Source organism: Gavia stellata, chromosome 13, assembly GCF_030936135.1.
Source record: "Gavia stellata isolate bGavSte3 chromosome 13, bGavSte3.hap2, whole genome shotgun sequence".
In the NCBI taxonomy this organism is placed as follows: Eukaryota; Metazoa; Chordata; class Aves; order Gaviiformes; family Gaviidae; genus Gavia; species Gavia stellata.
In genome coordinates, this window is record NC_082606.1 from 3,848,129 (window position 1) to 3,866,105 (window position 17,977).

General features: G+C 38.7%; 1 protein-coding gene across 5 annotated transcripts in view; it reads right to left on the reverse strand.

Moving 5' to 3' along the window:
- Positions 1-822: 822 nt before the first annotated feature.
- HMG20A (high mobility group 20A) overlaps positions 823-17,977 on the reverse strand; it is a 44,712-nt gene continuing 27,557 nt past the window's right edge. For all 5 annotated transcript variants that reach the window (XM_059823793.1, XM_059823794.1, XM_059823791.1 and 2 more), the window contains exons 5-11: positions 16,589-16,804; positions 13,497-13,629; positions 13,084-13,115; positions 7,852-7,927; positions 6,799-7,014; positions 5,998-6,141; positions 823-3,595 (exon numbers count right to left, since the gene is read on the reverse strand). In XM_059823793.1, the coding sequence (XP_059679776.1) occupies positions 6,005-6,141; positions 6,799-7,014; positions 7,852-7,927; positions 13,084-13,115; positions 13,497-13,629; positions 16,589-16,804 (810 nt within the window). In that variant the 3' untranslated portion in view covers positions 823-3,595; positions 5,998-6,004. The remainder of the gene's footprint in view (positions 3,596-5,997; positions 6,142-6,798; positions 7,015-7,851; positions 7,928-13,083; positions 13,116-13,496; positions 13,630-16,588; positions 16,805-17,977) is intronic.

The following is a 17,977-nucleotide window of genomic DNA, read 5'->3' on the forward strand; positions in this document are numbered from 1 at the left end:
CCTTCTATTTTTTTTTTCCTATATCTTTATCGTTTCATAATTGGTGTTTTACAAAAATCTCCAATGGGTTGTAAATCTAAATGTGCAGTCTGTCCCAGATAGCAGACAGTATCTGAACCAAGCCTGCTGGTATGCAGAAAGACCAGGCATTAATTCGGCAATAAAAATAATGAGATGTGACCACAAAAGTAACATAAAGACATGATTGCTTACAGCGATGTGACTTCAGAAAGAGCACCACAGTACAGGCAGAAGTCATCCAAACTCCTCCACAGAGGATCTACACCCAAAGTAGAAATTTCCTGAGGCTACAGTTTGGTTCCATACTCAGCAAGAAGGGAAGATAAATGATGAAAATCTAGTAGGGGAAAAGAAAACCAAGTAGGGGGGTGATAGGTATGATACAGAAGGTTCTTACAGGAAGAGAAAATAAATATGGTGGTGGGAAATTAGGGAGGACAAAGGATGTCAAAAAAGGGCTGAGGGAGACTCATAATGTTTTTCAAATTACTCAAGTTGAGGAACAGAGATGACAGGAAAGGCCCTGATAACAATTAGCTATAACCAAAGATCTCTGAAGTCTTCATCACTATAAATAATAACTACTTCCTTTAGCTTTTTCAGAGGGAGATATGCTTAGGATGGAGAGGGGGAAGGGGCACATTATTTCCTTTCAAAGGTTAACATGGAGTTGCCAAAACCCCTCAGACGAGAGCAGTGCTAGTAATAGTTCTTTCATGAAAATGCAGTTAAAATTGAATCAGAATGGATTCAATGTTGAACAATTTTAATGAAGCAAGTGTCAAACAAGCACATCAACTTCTTAAAAACAAAGGAACTCCAAAGTTTAATTACAAAAACATTGTACAGAAAACTTGGCATCTCAACAATTCCAAACACATTAATCCAGTAAATGGATTCTGTTTTCATATATTTCTCTTAGCATTTCTTTAAGTGACAAAAGCATTTTATCCCACTCTTCTCCTTGACACCCACTTCATTTTTTACTTTTTTTTTTTTTAATCAGCCAACACTGAAAAATGTAAACTGAAGTGACATTCAGACAACACTGGAAAGACAAAATCCATTTTTATAGGGTTAATCAATGTAAATAAGAAGCTTCTTAATGAGACAAAACATCTGTCACATCATCGGTGAGCAAGAACTTACTCTTTCCCCAGATGCTTTAAGATGGGTATATGCCACCTCCCCTCCTTGCTTATGGGAAAAAGCAAGAGGTTTCTCAGCTCCCAGCTAGTAGCGTCACCTTAAATTTCCTATCCCATAACACTTAGATGCTACTCAACAGAACGATGTATTAGCAGTATGCCATGAGTTGAGAGCTGCATTGAATTTACGTAAGCAGGGGCAGCCTGCAGCCACCCACACCTTATTTTACAGTATGTGTATGTCACAGCCTGGTACTGCATCCTACTATCATATGACATAGCAATTTCTGGAGTCTTTATGGCCTACAACTCCAGGTATTAGGTAAGATGCCAGACTGAACTTTAGAATTTTGTAAATCAACTTTTGGCTATGCAGTGCATTTTGGCCACTTCAGTAAAAGTCAAATATCACCAATTCTAAAAAACAAGATACACACAGGAGATGAAGGTATCGGTGCTTTTTCTGGAGACATTATTAACTTGTAGGATTTTTTTGCCCCACACAGTATTTGTTATAGAATCCACTGAAAAAGTTCACACCAACACCAGTTGGTCTCATCCACGGTAAGGAAAATGGAGATCAATGGAGCAAATTGAGGTTCCTTTTTGTGTAGTCTTGAAAATGAGACCGAAGACAAGAGAAAGGAGTTTCCTCCCTGAAGGAAGACTTGAATTTACACAGAAATCCTTGCTGCTTGGCTACAGCAATAAGCCCGTGAGCAAGCAGAGACCTGACATATAAGGTGTTAACCTGGAGATGGCTTCAGGCAAGCATGAAGTCCATGTGTATCGTGTGGGAAAAGAAGAATCTGCTTTTTAATCTTCCAATACTTGCGTTACAGATACATTAAAGTGATGCTGACTGCAATGCACTCTAGTAGTAAAAGCAATCTCCAGTTCATAACAGGGAAATCTTAGAGATTTCTTAAGGAGGAGCAAGGAGATTATCATGTGGAAGAAAGAGCATTTCAACCACTACCACAAAGCCCAGAGATGTCCAACAAGTGCTCAACCAAAGTCTGAATTAACAACTTGACAGGAACCAAAGGGCAGCAAATGATTTGCATAAGTTAGTGCAGACAGTAGGCGCCTTCATCTTTGACAGGAGGTGCAGCATAGCTCAGCAAGATTACAGACTCTAGCATGCAGAGTTCTACTTGATGTAAGTGAAAGGCCATTTAGGTCACACTGGAATATAATATGCTCAATGCTATAGGCTCCACAGGCTGTACTTTAACTGTACAAAAGGTGAAAGCACTTACAGGCTGTAATGTAGAATTCTGTGGGCTGCTATGTGGACCGAGCTGCTAATAATTTTCTCTGCTCTAGTAATTCATGCAAAAATACCTGTGCTGCTTCCAGGCACATTGCTTCCCAGCACTGTGATTTCAGGAGGACAAAAAAAAAAATGTAATCCCCCTGCCCATTTCTCTTTTTATAGACTACTGTTCTCATCATGAGATCATTCTCTCAAAAATAAGGCAGTAACATTAAATTAGACTGAGCAACATATCAGAGGAAGGGCAAGCTTTGTGTTTTTAGTCGAAAATGGAGATTCCTATTTTCTCTGCTGAGAACTAGCATTTCACTTTCTATCTTGATTACCACTGACCTTTGCAGTAGTAAAATGCTCCACCAAACATTTTCAAGAGATAACAGGAGACCTTCACAGAAGAGCAGGACTCTATGTGCAAGAGAGGTGCTTGAAGAGAGGGGGGGAAGAGAGGAAGTCTGTCTCATAGTAGAATCAAGTCACAAAGCACCAACCACAGCCAGTCTCTAGCAGGGAGCAAACTCACATTGTAGAAGTTGCAAGCTAACACAAAAAACAGGATTCTGCTTGAGAAAAGCTTATATAAACATAGCAGGCAGGGTAGGACAAGACAGTGCACCAAGGAAGACTGCTTGTTATAGCAGAGACCACAAGCACTGCTATCCAGTACTGCAAGTATCAGATAACAAGATCAAAAGAAGAAAACTGAAGTGGAGGAAGGTAATCCCACAAGATAAACATGAAAACAAAATAAAAGACACTAGAAGAGAGTAGGCAATATAACACATCGAAGTTATTACTACAACACGTAGGCTGATTTCATTTCACGAACTGCGAGATTTCATCTCCATAGTCAGCCAGTCCACAGAACATATGCACCCTCACAGCCAGCAAATTAATAAGAAACTGAAGATTGCACAAAAGTTGCATGCTGATAAATGTTTACACAGAGGACAGTTCCAAATGTTTAGTGGGCGGTGTCCGTGGCTTCTTAAGACCTTTTAATGATTGATCTGTTTGTCTCACTGACAAACCACAAAGGCAGGGACCAGGACAAACCTGCAATTCTGCCTCCCACCCCTAGTCTTTCCCTCATGGCTTCTTATTCCACACTGGCCAAAAAAATTTGTAAAGCATCCCTGGGTCACGAGACCTGCAGACGAAACAGAAAAATATGTGTTAGACGACTACAATCTGCCAGGATTAAATAGGCACCGTGACATTCTTTTTTGGATGGTTTATCTGAAAACACAACATTAAGTAGTATAGCAAAGGAGCCTACAGAAACAGATCTGTAACTGAATTCCTATTTCCATCCAAAGAACAGAGTGCTAAATAATGAAAAACTTCCTCTTCTCCCCCACATACTATTTGCATAAAGAACTTCTCTTTACAATGCAGTACAAAAAAACCGAAACATTCACCAGTATAGTCCAATAGTCACTAAATACAATGTCCTGAGCCACCAAACACACCTCACTTCTGTGAAGTAGAAGTGGTTTTCAAGAGTATCATAATAAATAGATTTTTCTATGAAATTAATTTGTAACATGTCTCAAGCTCAAACAGACCATTTGGTTGATAGAGATTACATTCAGGAGAATATACTTCATATGCATGTTAATAAAGGGACAATGACGAGGACAGTCTGCTGATACAGTTTAATTGGATGCCAGCTGAATCTTTCTATCCAAAGCTTCCCTCTTTTCTAGGGAAACCCTAATTTTTCCTAGGTTTGCATCCAATAAAGCCCAAACTTCTTCCTTTCTAAGATTTTGTCAAAAAATATTATCATTGCCAACTGAACATCAGTGTAATTAATAGCCCTACAAATTACTTGAACATCATATCTAGTCACATGCATGTATTTATATAATGAAAGTAGGTGATTATTAATCACATTTTTAATTGCCTCACACTGTCTTGCTGCTGAAAGGAAGGAAAGTATTGGTGGGAGGGGGAAGAAGGGAATGGAGTCCTATTTTTTTAACTATGAAGTGGAAGGAAGAATTCTAAAGCAAGAATTACTTTTTCCAAACCAGTTAGAGCTGAATCCAGTTTATCCAAGAAAAAGATATTTGCATATTTAGGAACACAGAAATTATCCATCCGTTAGGAAATAAGAATCTGCCTGACATAAGAACCAATGTCTAGATTTTAGTAGCCTTGAGATACGATTTTTCTGGCAAGGTGCTTAAAGGACAAACATCTGTTTCAGAGGCTGGCATGCCCTTCTAATAACTGATTGATGAGAAACTGCTTTCCCTCTTACACATTCTGTAAAGCCTCGCCATCCCCCGATTCTCTTTCTGAACTTAAACGTCCTAATTGAAAACAGTATACGAAAATGAGGATGTTGATGAGCAACTGAAAAATCCCAGACCTGGATCGACAAGCTGTTCCCTTCATAAACAGCAGCAGTAAAGGCACTTCTTTATTCTGCTGGGAGCTCAGTCATCTCTTAGAACTATAGTCCGTTCCATCTGGCTACCCTCTGGAAGGACAATGATCTTTTAGCTTAAGCCATGCTATAATGGGGAACGTGTAATTAACTGTTCTACACAGTATTACAAAAGGTCAGAATCAGAAAGGATGAAAAGCCCTGTCTTCATATTTGCAGATGGCACAACAGCAGCTTTATTTGCATTTCTAAACACTATTCAAGACGTGTACAGTAGATCTCTACATAATAAATGCTTAAATAATGCAGGTATGTACATAGTTAAAACAGAAGTAGGCAGACTCCTAAGGGCTGTCTAGTGCTGTGCATCACGGGGAAGTGGGGGAATAAATGCTGTGGGAAATGCAATGCAGACCAGTAATGCAGAAAGACTGGTAATTCTTTGTTGATTTGTTTTTCTACTCAGTTTCCTACTACAGCTTTTTAGGCTGTTAAACAGAAGCAAAAATACAGAAACATGAGCTCAGTAATAATCTATGCATAAGCCACATGATCATTAAAGCCTCAGCAAATGCTACATATAGCCTGAACCACACATCAGTGCTTCATTTACATGTAAACCTTCATACCTGGAAGAGCTTGACTACAGGTGCTATGGGGTGGGTAGCGGTAGAGTATTTTCAATTTATAACAGAAATGAGTTCATCTGTAACCTCGAGACATAAAATTGCACTATGACCGTCAGATTCTACATTTAATGCAGAATTTCAGATTTACTTCACTCAAGAAAGGAACTTTCTTCTACATTAGTCACCCCCTCACTAAAATGTAAATAATTGTTCTTCCTTTTTTACACCATTCTGTCAGCAGTCTTATTCACCTTACACAAATACAATGACTAATAGGAGAAACAACTATTTATGTCTCTTATATAAAGATCTTGGCACTAAAGGGAATTTCAGAACCCTTTAATGCTGTTGGATATTTTCAACCCCATTTGACTTTCATTAAGTCAACCTGCTCCTGTGGCTTTGAGGAAGAAAACTTTTTGATTGTACAAAGTGGTGATCAGGATCACAAGAATCAGTGTCAGAAAAAGTGCCAGAGGTACAGAGTAGGTGCAAAACAAAAGCGGCCTAAGAGCGAGCACTTACCCAGTCACTAGCGTTCAAGTCTGTTTACCACGTCTCTGACTGTGGCTATGAGGTTCTCGTTCTCCTGCGGGTTAGCCATAATAATACTGTGCAGCCTATTCATATAGGAATCAATAGTTTCCATCGTGGGTGTTTCCCCACTACCTGTAGTTAACACAGTAAAATAAGCCACAGAATTTTTAGATGACCGCAGCAATTCCAAAAAGTTAAGACTATGCTAAGGGCAATTTGTGCCAACAAGCAAACTGCTAAAGGAGGCGATTTTGCCACGCACTGCCTCTTGTGACAGATTCTGTAAAACAATGTCCTCCTAACTCCACAAAGTGAGTAGTTCCAATGATATCAGGACTAACAAAGCATGTTTTTCTTAGATTTGGGTCTCATAGTTGATTATAACAAACTCTTTCAGCTGGGCATTCATAGTATCTAAGTGGATTCCCTGGCATCTGACAATACAGATGCAGCCTTTCTTTTAATCAAGGAACTTGCAGGTCCTGTCTTTACTATTTAGTAAGATTTTCACAAAACAAGTGAAGGAGAGCAAGGACTGAATGTGTGTCTCACTTTATTACGAAGAGTAAGAGTAGTAAAGAAAAAAGCCATGTTGAAATAAAGCACTGACACTAAACCTTCCCCTGCATGCATTTTAAGATTTCATTATCTAATAAAAAAAAAAGCCTAGAAACAGCCAAGACCATAGAACTGCAACAGCAGACCATGTGTTGTAAATTCACAACATCGTATAAATATTAGAAGTTAAATTTAACATGTCACACAGTCATAAGGAAAAAAAAGTCTTACCTGGTAGTGGGACTCCAGCAAAGCTGGTTGTGAGTGCTTGGCGTAAGGTCTCTAGATGCTGTTGCAGCACTGTGTTGCGGCTCCGCTCCTGTATCACATCCACCTCCAATTTCTCCACTGCAGTACGCATACTCTCCACATGTTTCTGCAGAGCAGCATTCCTCTCCTCAAACTCCATGTTGGATTTACGCAGCTGCCGCAGCTCAGCTTCACGTGCTGTGAACATCAACCCATTCCCATGTAGTCAAAAAACTATAAAAAACATATCTATGATTGGTAGGCAATGAAGCAGAGTGTTCTAGAGTGCTCAACTGAGGATTACAAATGGTGTAGTTTCAGTTTATAAATGAAAAAGCACCATATCATGGAGTACCAATAGTGCCTACAGTAGTACTTAAATAGACTTAATTTCTAGAGAAATAGACAAATTAGAAGATATTCAAAGCATCAGAATGGAAGTGAATAGGGGAATTGATTAGGAAGGAAGACTGCAAGACTGATGTCAAATGCATTCAGTATGACATAGCTTAGCAGCAGTGGTAAAAGGCCTACAGACAAGATACCAGTTACAAAAATACGTTTCTATTGATCATCAGGAAAAGTATCTGAGGTCTGTTCAGTCAAGAAAGTCTCCAGGAAATCTGGCAAAAAATCTTGAACTCTTGGGATATGCAGCTACAAAAACCAAACAGAGTAACAGAAAATGTATCAGTGGAATCTTCCAGATATGCAGGGGAAAAAAAATAAAATACTGCTAACTAGCCTGAATCATCATCATGCTGTATCTTAGGTATTTCTTAATCCTATAGAACAGCAGATCCAGCTTGGACTGGCTGGAATAACAGCAAGTGGAACTTAAACATCAGAAACATTCTCCAAAAAGGATAGTTTTGGAAGACAAAGCCAGGAAAAACTGCTATTGCAGCCATTGTGTTCGTACAGAGGTACATTACTTGAGCAGAGATGGGAGAGTAAAAGGACTCTTCAGCTGGACAGCACCTGGCAAAAACTTTGGAAAAGCAAAGAATGGGACCATGCAAAAGTTTAACTTACCTTTACTATGATTCAGGAACTCTTCTGTGAAGATTGGAATATCAAAAACAGATCTTTCCTTTGTATCTGCTTCTTTCTACGAAAGACAGAGTAATACATAGCTAAATACTGTTTGTTTTCAGGAATTAATGAAATTGTTTTTATCAAGGAAATAGAAAGAGAAGGACAACCAAAACCTGAGGCAGATAAAGAGCTGGATAGAAAGAAGACACTTCCAGCTCCTATCAAGAAAGGCTCTGAAAGGGTAGGTCTCAGATTTTTAAGATACAGGTTTAATAAAGGCCAAATACCATTACCAAGAAATACCATATAACATACTAAAGTATAGCCTTTTGCCCTAATGACATTACACATCAGAATCATTCAGTTTCAAAACTATCTGAATTCATTTATATTTTCCACTGGAAAGCATTCCACCATCAACCAACTGACACATTCTGAAATAGTCTATACAGGAATATCAACAAACAGGAGATAAAGCAAGCAAAATGCACAGTAAGTTTTATGATTCTTTGTCTTTCACTACCAAAGTGAAAAAGAAAACAGCCAGGAAAAAGAACAGCTAAAGAAACTTTTCCAGTGTACCAGTTCCACATGTCTGTTCCAAACTGGAAGAGATGTGCATTTTGGCTCCAAAAGACATGGGAGCTGCACAGTGCTTCAAGCAAGCCGTATCGTTTTTGAAACATTTAGATGGATTCTGCCACTACTGAAAAGAAAGTGCATAAACAAAATTTTTAAGAGTCTATGGGGAAAACCTGCTTACAGAATATGCAGCATCTTGGAAGGATAAAAATGAATATGTATAGGCATATTTTGCTGTCAGAAAGCAGTCATTCACCCTGGCTATGGCAGGTAATGCGTTAATATGAGGGTTTCAAGGAACTGGACTGTTGTCTCCTGCATACTGCAAAACCAAACACTGCAAAATTTTTTCACTTTAAGACACGAGAAGTTTGTCATCTTAAGATAAAGCCTGTAGCCAAGGGTTTCCTGTCAACTTTCAGATCTCTTCCACCTAATTTCTGATAAACCTGGTGAATTCAACTATGTGAACTTGAGGCTATTAAAATTTAAGAGAGCATTTCAGGTGCAGAAGATTTGACACCAATTTATGGTTTGTGGCTATAATAGGCTTTCTTTAAAAAAACCTTTTAAGTCAGGAAATGCTCTATAACTTAGTCAAAAAACCCTAAAAACTTAACTTGACTCAAGGAAAAAAAAACTACCATGATATACTTCAGTCACCTTTTCTGCATGTCAAAATCAACAGAAATTAATGCTTGTTTTAAAGCCTGCATTGCTATTGACAAAGCCAATGCAAATTTGGTTTGATAAACTGCAGCAACTACAATCAACCTGTTACTTAATATAGAAATAAAGTTAAGCATGAGAGAATAATTGTGAACAAAAGCTTTTCAAACCTTTCAAACACCACAGTCGATAACGTACCACAAACTCATCCTCCAAAATTATGTAGTGTCAAATATGATTTGGTACACAGCAGAAAACCCAAATGTTTTACAGCTGATAAGGGAATTCTGGCACCTGAGCTCAGAGTATCATATTGGTGTCTGCCACATCAAGGGGCTAGATGGGATAGGCTGAATACCATTTGGCAGTCAACCAAGATAGACAAGACTGAATGGAACTTCAGATACTCTGTCTTTACCTGAGGAGACTGTGAATTGATTGTTTTTAAAGTAAAAGATAAGCTGAGTTTTATCGTCCGGTAGAATTACAGCTGAGAAGCTCTGTATTTGCTGAGTGAGAACTCAAAGCTCAGTTGGCCTGAATCAACTAAAGATGCACTAGAGACAGGCAGGACTAGAGGGAGGGGAAACAAACTTTCCCAGCTCTGTGAGACACAGTAGGGTGTCGCCAGGGGTTCATGATCACACGTGCTCTTCGCTGAAGTTTTGATACTTGCTACTATAGGGAAAAAGCCCCAAGAGTATATATTTAGAAATGAGAAGTCACATACAGAAGTGGCATAATGCGTTCTTTTTGTCTGAACACTCCCTAGATAGCCAGAGATTAATTTCACCTCAAAATCTGGGATCTCAACATTAACGTGCACTAAGAAATGTTGGCAGTTATGAAGCATGGTTAAAACACTTATAGGACACCCATCTTAGATGTTCTATTTCACGCTTACTATTGCAACCTGAGTGCAAAGAGGCACTGGCTTGGATCATCACCGGCTCCTAGAGAATAGATGGTGGAGGAGACGGTACTGTGAAGAGGAGAGGGTATTCTGTTTGCAGCCCTAGGATACAGGTTCTTCAGGTAAAACAAAAAAATATTAAAGTGATTAAATGAAACTGTTCAGCTTCTGAAAGGCAACCAAGAAATTCTACTAAACAGAATAGTGATAATGAAAACCATCAGCACTCTTCCATTACAGAATACATTACCCAGCAGGTAAAAGATCCTCTTGAGATCTCTGAAGTACTTAAGCCACTCTGAGGTTCACTCACGAATAAAATCATAATGTTTTGATTATCTCCTATTAAAAAGGCCCAGTCTGTTCAGATTGCATATCATTTTGTCATCCCTCAAATCAAAAGAGAACCAAAATTATTGTTTCTATCATTTGCCTTAAATAAGACTGAGATGCTTCCAGAATGTCAACAAATAATACCATTCTCATCTGGTTATTAAAAGTAAGGTTGATCTTCGGAGGTTCCAGAACAAATCAGACTTGAAGTTCTTAGAGACATGGTGAAGTATGGTAAAGACAAAGCTGAGACTTGGGGCGGGGGGGTGGGGGTGCAGAGTTAAGCTCATCCTTCCTTGTATGGTTAGGTGCAGACAATGTAAAAGAACAGATATAATAAATATACTACTTGATAAAAAAAAAAGTGTTCTCAGAGTAGATGGTTTCTTCTTGTGTGCTCATACTCCAGCAGCCATTTCCCTATCTTCAAAGGCTGTAGATACTATCAGCCTAATCATACTAATCTCCCTGATGTGTGTATAAATCTTTGAAATCTTGCCAGAAAGATCACAGAATCATTAAGGTTGGAAAAGACCTGTAAGATCATCAAGTCCAACCATAATCAAGTCCAATCATAATGTGTAACTGACTGCATGAAGCAGACCTACTCTGAATCAAACAGCTTGAAGAAAGAAGCAATAACAGAACAACGGAGAACAATTAACAATGGTTTGGTCACTGCTGATGACAATTAATAGTTCTAGTGTATATTCCTGTATGTCTATTTATTAAACTAGGATTTGGAGGAAGAAAAATGTTCTATTTCATGCCCACAGATGAGCTCATTGAGACAGTGTCTCCATGTTTTTCATGGCTGTATCTGCCTATTAAGTTTCCTCTCACCTTCCCAAGCCTCATCCTTTTGTTATTTTTTATTAAAATTAGTATTTGAATTGTTCATTGCAATACTTTTTGGAGGTATATATTTCTATGTACAATATTTAAAATTAGTTCAACACTGATTCACAGAAACTAAATCTTGAACACCTAAGTGGAGTGAGGGGAGAAGGAAAGGTGTCTTTGACCTTATGTTCTTATATTCTCTCAAGAAATAATTTAATCAGATCATACCTACTAATAACAATAATAATAGTCAACATGGATAAGAAAAAGCAGCAAGACAACAAAAAGCTTTAGTCTTGCTTCCAGTAACAACTTGAGTATGTACTTCTAAAAGCAATCTGAATCTTTTCTGCTTGATCCTTGCCTGTGGAGGACTGTAATACTTGACTCCCTCACACAAAAGATGTGAAAGCGTATCAGGTGATGAGTATGTGGAATTTTATAATATAAAGGTGAAAAATGCTTGAGCAAAGGCACAGGCTTTCAGAAGAGGACGCCTGCCTAACATTTTGCTAGCTCAACTATGTAATAACTATCTGTTGAAGCTTAAAAGCCCCACAGGGTATGGAGGACTCCTTTTTAAAACCGCATTTATGACATGAGAGTTCAGCAATGATAACTTGAGTTAGAAGGATGAGAGGTAAGACTCTGAATTTGTAGTTTGCCACCTGTAATTTAAAGGTTATGTAAATGTCACAGTCAATCTAGAACTTGAAGCCTTCAGTAATCTGTTTTTGTACAATTAAAGACAAACTTAGATTCAGTGACTATAGAATCAGAAATCCTGGGGACCATGTACTTCTACAGATTAATCTTACTGCAAGTACTTCATTTAAGAGTTAATAAAAAAGACATCTTGAAAACATACTACCAAAGCGTTTTCCTGGAAGTGAAACTTATTTTCCTTAAAGTAGACAAGACCAGTAGCTGCCTCTCAGCAGTGCACAGCCCTGTCACTATTGTAATGAACACATTAAAAAGCAACTTGATTGCTTTCCCAAGGCAAAAAACCTCACAAAGAAAAAAAGATATTTCAGAAAGGCTTACTGCTTACAAGTGAAGAGGCTATGTATAAACAAGATTTTTCATTGCTTTTTGTTTGCAGTTTATTGGTAAGTATGGAGTAAGCTCTGCGGCCCTAGGTAATACAACTGGAGAAAGTTTCAGCACTTCAAGGGAGGTATACCATAGTCAGCCAGAATGCATAAGATTTGTGATATGCCTCATCAACTAAAGCATGAGCATCTTATCTCCAGACATTATTATGCTCTTCCAATATTTACATATGCAAAGGGGGGAGGGCAGGAGGGGGTTTAAGCCAGAGATCTCCCAATCATTTGGTTACTTTACCCATTTTCTTCTCAAGCAAGCCGCAAGCATTCATGTTGCTGCAGAAAATCAGTACCTCAAAACAGCAACCTAAAGGTGATAACTTGGAAGGTTTATCTAGATCTCAAGCTATTTGTAAGTTTTACCTCAATGTTTACTTAATTCTCTGCTTTGAAAAATTTCAAAGTAAAAATTTTGCAAGTTGAACCTCTAACACATTAGATACTTAAAGGCTCAATTACACTGACTTGCACCCATTGATTTATTTAACATTACAAAACAGATCTGTTTTAAGTGTACCCTACACTCCCACTCTATCTTGGATCATTTGCACCTGCCCAAGACTTAGTAAATTTAGTTTTCCTCATGCTAATGTGAGCATAAGATTACTCAGTTGTTTAACTTTTGACCAAAAACTGCACAGGAAGAGGAAGAATTCATACTCTAAACCTCTGACTAGGGTCTTCAACGGGCAAAAACTGGTTTTTATTGAATTCACAAGAAACTTTTGTCATCTGAAAGTCTACCCACTCATGTAAGGGGAGAACAAAGAGGTTTACCTCATGATCATGGGCTGGCTGTCTTGCTCCATCTGAAAAAGAAAAAACAAACAAGAAATCCTCCAAAAACACAAGATTTGGGAAAACAAGAACCAAAGAATTAAAGCAGTTACACAACCATAATTAAACAACAGTTATAGACAGAAAACTTGTGCAGCTTTCCTCCTAAGTCACTTAGAAGCTGTGTCTAACTTTGACACTTTTAATGCGCATCCTCCAAAACAATCTAGATTCAGTTAAATTTACATAAATGTGATCACTTTACACACAGCTGTTGCAAATGCCACAGAAAGAACACATTAACTTTTTAACAAGCCTTTAAATCAAAGGCTTTAAATGAGTGTCAGGCCACATGACAAGTTGGGAATCTTCTGTTTTTCTAGCTAGGCACATATTTTTGTCCCATTCAATACCTTGTCTGTGTGATTTGCCTTTTTGTCTGTCCTGTGCTTTCCTGCTAAAGACTTTGTAGGCCTCAGTCTTCTGATACTGCTCCAGCTCCCGCATATAACGCTCCTTATCTCTATCTGCTTCATCAAGGTATCGCTGAAACAAAAAAGTCCAAGAGTTTCAGGGAGTTTCCTCCCCTTCAGGAGGAAGGGAAGAAAAACAACTTGTCAGATGAAGTGCTGATCCATTTCACCTATGCAAACAGGAAAGGAGTGAAGAAACAATGAGAATGTATATGAGATGCAAAGACATAAGATTTCTGGATAGAATTACTGTATTCTGGTGTCCCTTTTTCTCTCTTTTTTTTTTTTAATTAAAATCACTGTTAACTGCTTTTTGTTAGACCTAGAAGTAACCTGCTACTAAGCTACTCTACTCAATATCACCTACACATTATAGACCAAATACTTAAGAATTGCCTTTCTGTGGTCGGGGTTAAATGCCACCAAACAAGAACACCTTAACAGATCATGCTTTAAGGTTCAGATCTGTAACAGTGGGGTTCTAATACACCCTTGTTTTCATGCCCCACAGACAAAAAGCACTACCATTCTACAGCCACACACTTTGCCCATCTGAGCGGTGAACAAAACATCATTGCTATTGGAAAAGAGCAGCATAAAGATAAAAGAGCCTAGGTTATATCAATTTAAGCCATCTGCATTTAGGTTAAAAGAAATAATTTTTTTCTGGCCTGAAGATATTTCACACATCTGCATAATTGAATGAGCTTAACTGGAGAATACTTTAGCGGAACTGGTGAACTGAAAACCATTTAAGGAGTGGTCACAACACTTACTAATGGGATCCTTTCAAGAAAAAAGTTGCCTTCCCAGTTTTTTCCCCCCAATGAGTTTAAAATTCAATGGAAGTAAGTATTATATCAGAGTGAACCTTAGTCACCTGGTATACCTTTTATTTTCACTAAGTCATCAAACGATAGACATAAAGGTTATAAATTCCATGCATTTCCAACATTGTTTTGACCCTGCTGAGAACACTGTTAATGTTCTGGATTGGGGGTGGAAGTTTGCTGATGCTGGGTTTGCATTGCTTTTGGACATTGTATTCTTCCATAAGACATTAATTCTTCTTTTCCACCTCCAGCAATGTGCTGCTGAAAGAGTGCAGTAACTGAGTTAAAAACACTAGTTTTTCCTCCTTAACTTGTGTTTTGGATAGATTGTTTTGAATCAGTAAGAATGAGCTCTGCTGCACTAGATTTAAGTAGATGTCCTAGGTTTTCTAGCACAGATCTATACATCTCATGAAATATTTCCCCATACAGGGGAATAGCAAAAAGAATGATTATTAGGGTGTTTGCTTTACGACTACAGTAACAGTCTTTTTCTAGGGGAGACTCACTATTTGGTCAGTCCAGTCAGTTCAACTGACCTGTCCTTACATGCACCAAATACAAAGGGAAGTAGCAAGACTACAGGGCTGGAACATGGGAAATGCGAGACTTTCCCTTCAACTTCTCTATCAGACAGCTAGTTTGCTAATTGCTGGAGATCAGCCTCAAAAGCAGAATGTCAGACATGCTCTTCCCCTGAATTATGGGACACTAACCTGCACAGCAGTGGTATACTATGACTCCACTGCTTGCTTCAGGAGAATGACTTCATAGTTGTTAGCTAACCAAAATTAAGCTTACTCAGCTTCAACAAGAATTTTGGGCTGTTGCATTAGAGACACGGGTTCTGAAGGTGCAACGGCCTTCACTGCCTTAATAAAAAGAGCAGGAGAAACTGAAGGGAAGGCAGTCTTTTCCTGACCTGCTATAGGTTAGAGGTTCACAGCTTTCCTCAAAAAAGGACAGATTCCCCAGGGATTTAAAAAGCAGCACATAGAATAGAGATTTGAAGTCAATCTCCTTTTTCCTAGGTTAAAAAATCTGTCTCAGACTTGATAAGAATATGTTAAGGGCGGGGGTAGAGGGGCAGAATGTCTTACTCTCTTTCCCCCCTCTCCCAGCAGACAGCAACATCATTCTCACTACAGATGTGTTACCAAATCAACTGCTTTGCCTTTACACACATTTTCCATTACGGTTAAAATGCTATGCCTATGCACCATTTTATAATATCTCTGTATAACTTGTATTCTGCAAGCTTAGTAAAAAGCAACAAAAGGAAGTCCGTTTTTTGCATCATCCCATTTTTCATCCAGCCATCAAAAACTTTTAAACATTATTTTGCCCTTCAAAAGCTTAAATGTCCTGATAAATTCATCTGATAGCATCAAGTTGCACTGCTTTGCTGTAGTCTCCAACTGGCAATCAGGTGTAAATGGTAAGACATCCAATTAGCAATAACAAGGTCCAGTCCAGAAGGAGTTAAAGAACCAGACCCAACATTGCCTTGGTCTTCATTCACGTATCAAGACAGTGTGGATGGCCACAGTAGTCCCAATTAGAAGACATCACATTGTGACTGAAAGGTGGAAAAAAACCCTTTTGCTGAAGTAATGTCTGTGGAAACTAGAATATATAACTCTCACTGTCTCATCCATCATACAGATCTCAACTTTCTTTCTAGGGCTAGCAATACTTAACCTGTCCTTTCAGGTCTGCTCGTCTTACTATAAGACACAAGATATTTATATACATTGATGAGTTTGTAAAATAAATAGAACTGCAAAATCCTTCAAGCAGCTCTGAAATCCCACCAAGTTCTCCTCAGCCACAGCAAATAAATGCCTGCCCCATCCTTCCAATGGCTTTGGCCTTGGAAACTGGTAGGTCTCAGCTGTATCTGAGTTAGGTACAACAGAGTTACACCCAGCTGAATCGCATAAACCATGGTATGTCTCACTAGAGCAATCCCCCCTGTTCTGAATATATTCTCGCACTACCTAGAGGATACAGTTCTCCTCAAGTCACACCTGGATGAGATGCTATGGCTCTACCAGGTTCATTATTTGAACTCTGGAGGACCTGTGCCCCTTATTTTGAAATATATTCCTAAACACAACTTTAACTTTGTCACTAAACAACAATATTCCCATTTAACAGTAATCATAATCCAACAAGGAAAAGGGAGTTTAATGGTACCCGTTTCTCCTCAGGAGGCAGTTTACTCCATTCATTGCCCAGCATCCTGGTGATCTCTGGGAAAGGGACTTCAGGCCTCTTCGCTCGAAGCTGCTCCCTACGCTCATTCATGAATCGCACATACCCTGTGAGGGGGGATTTGGGGGCATTGGTGTCCCTAAGGGGTTTCTTCCTCTTTCTCCCTTTGGCCCAGCCTCCTCGTTTAGTTCTTTGCTGCTGCAAAATGAAAATGGAAGAAAATTCAGATTGAAGGAAAAGAATTACCACCTCTGGAAGGAATAAATATTCATGTCTCAAACATTTTCATCAGGAGTATGTTGCTGTAATACATCCTCTCCATGGATGTAAGTTTCAATCCTTACTTTAGAGCAATCCTGACTTTCCTCCAAGCAAAGCCAAAGAATTCTCATTGTGAGAAGTTGTTTGCAGTATCTCCTGGTCCACAGGGACAATCAAAGAACATCTGCATCAACTTCTGATCGTAAAACCATGAGGACTGATAACCCATGAAATTACCATCTTAACTAATGCAACTGCAATATTTTTTTTTTTCTAAGTTGTTTGTTTGATTTGGTCTTTTAAAATTATTCTCACCCTCCCATACCCTCCCCCCCTCCCCAAGTAATTTGCCTCAATAACATGTTTGGAGAGATTTTTGTGTATTAGTTAACAATTGTTCAATAGTTATTTTGCCCCTTCCAAATCTTTCACCTTTGCGCATTATGTGCCCAAAATGTGGGTGAAAGGGCTTTTCTATTCTAATCTATTCTATAGGCTTTCTTTCCCACTAATCGCCTCCAAATAGAGAGATGAACAAAATCCAAAGGAGGGAACATTGTAAGATTTGCCTGTGGCACACTGTGAATCTGGAATAACATAATTACCACTCATCCTCTTGGCTTCATACCCCTACTATAGCAATCTCTGGACAACACTACTTTCTCATGCTATGTACGTACAACTATTTCAGTACTTCTAATCTCTCCCCAGATCAACATGCTCCTCCCATCACGTCAGTTTTAGTTTCCTTTCTGGAATTTTACTACTTCCTTAATTAAACGACCTCACAGCTGAAGACAAACTACAAGGAGGAATATCAAATGCATCTATCAAGAAAACCAAAACCACTTTCTTGTCAGACTTGAGTTCCTTCATGATTTAGTCACCAAAAACCAGTGTGGGGTGGTACACAAGGTATAGTCTAAAGTAGTAAGCATAATGCTTTCAAAGACATCAGTTACTCCCAAAAGAGTGCAGTGGTCTCACTTTCCTCACTCACAAGAGAGAAAATAAGTTGTGGCAGTTGAACATTCAGTCTTCAGAAAAAAGACTGAATGCAGTACCAGCCTGTGGACCTAGCCTGGGGCTAAGCTAGAGACACGCGTGCTG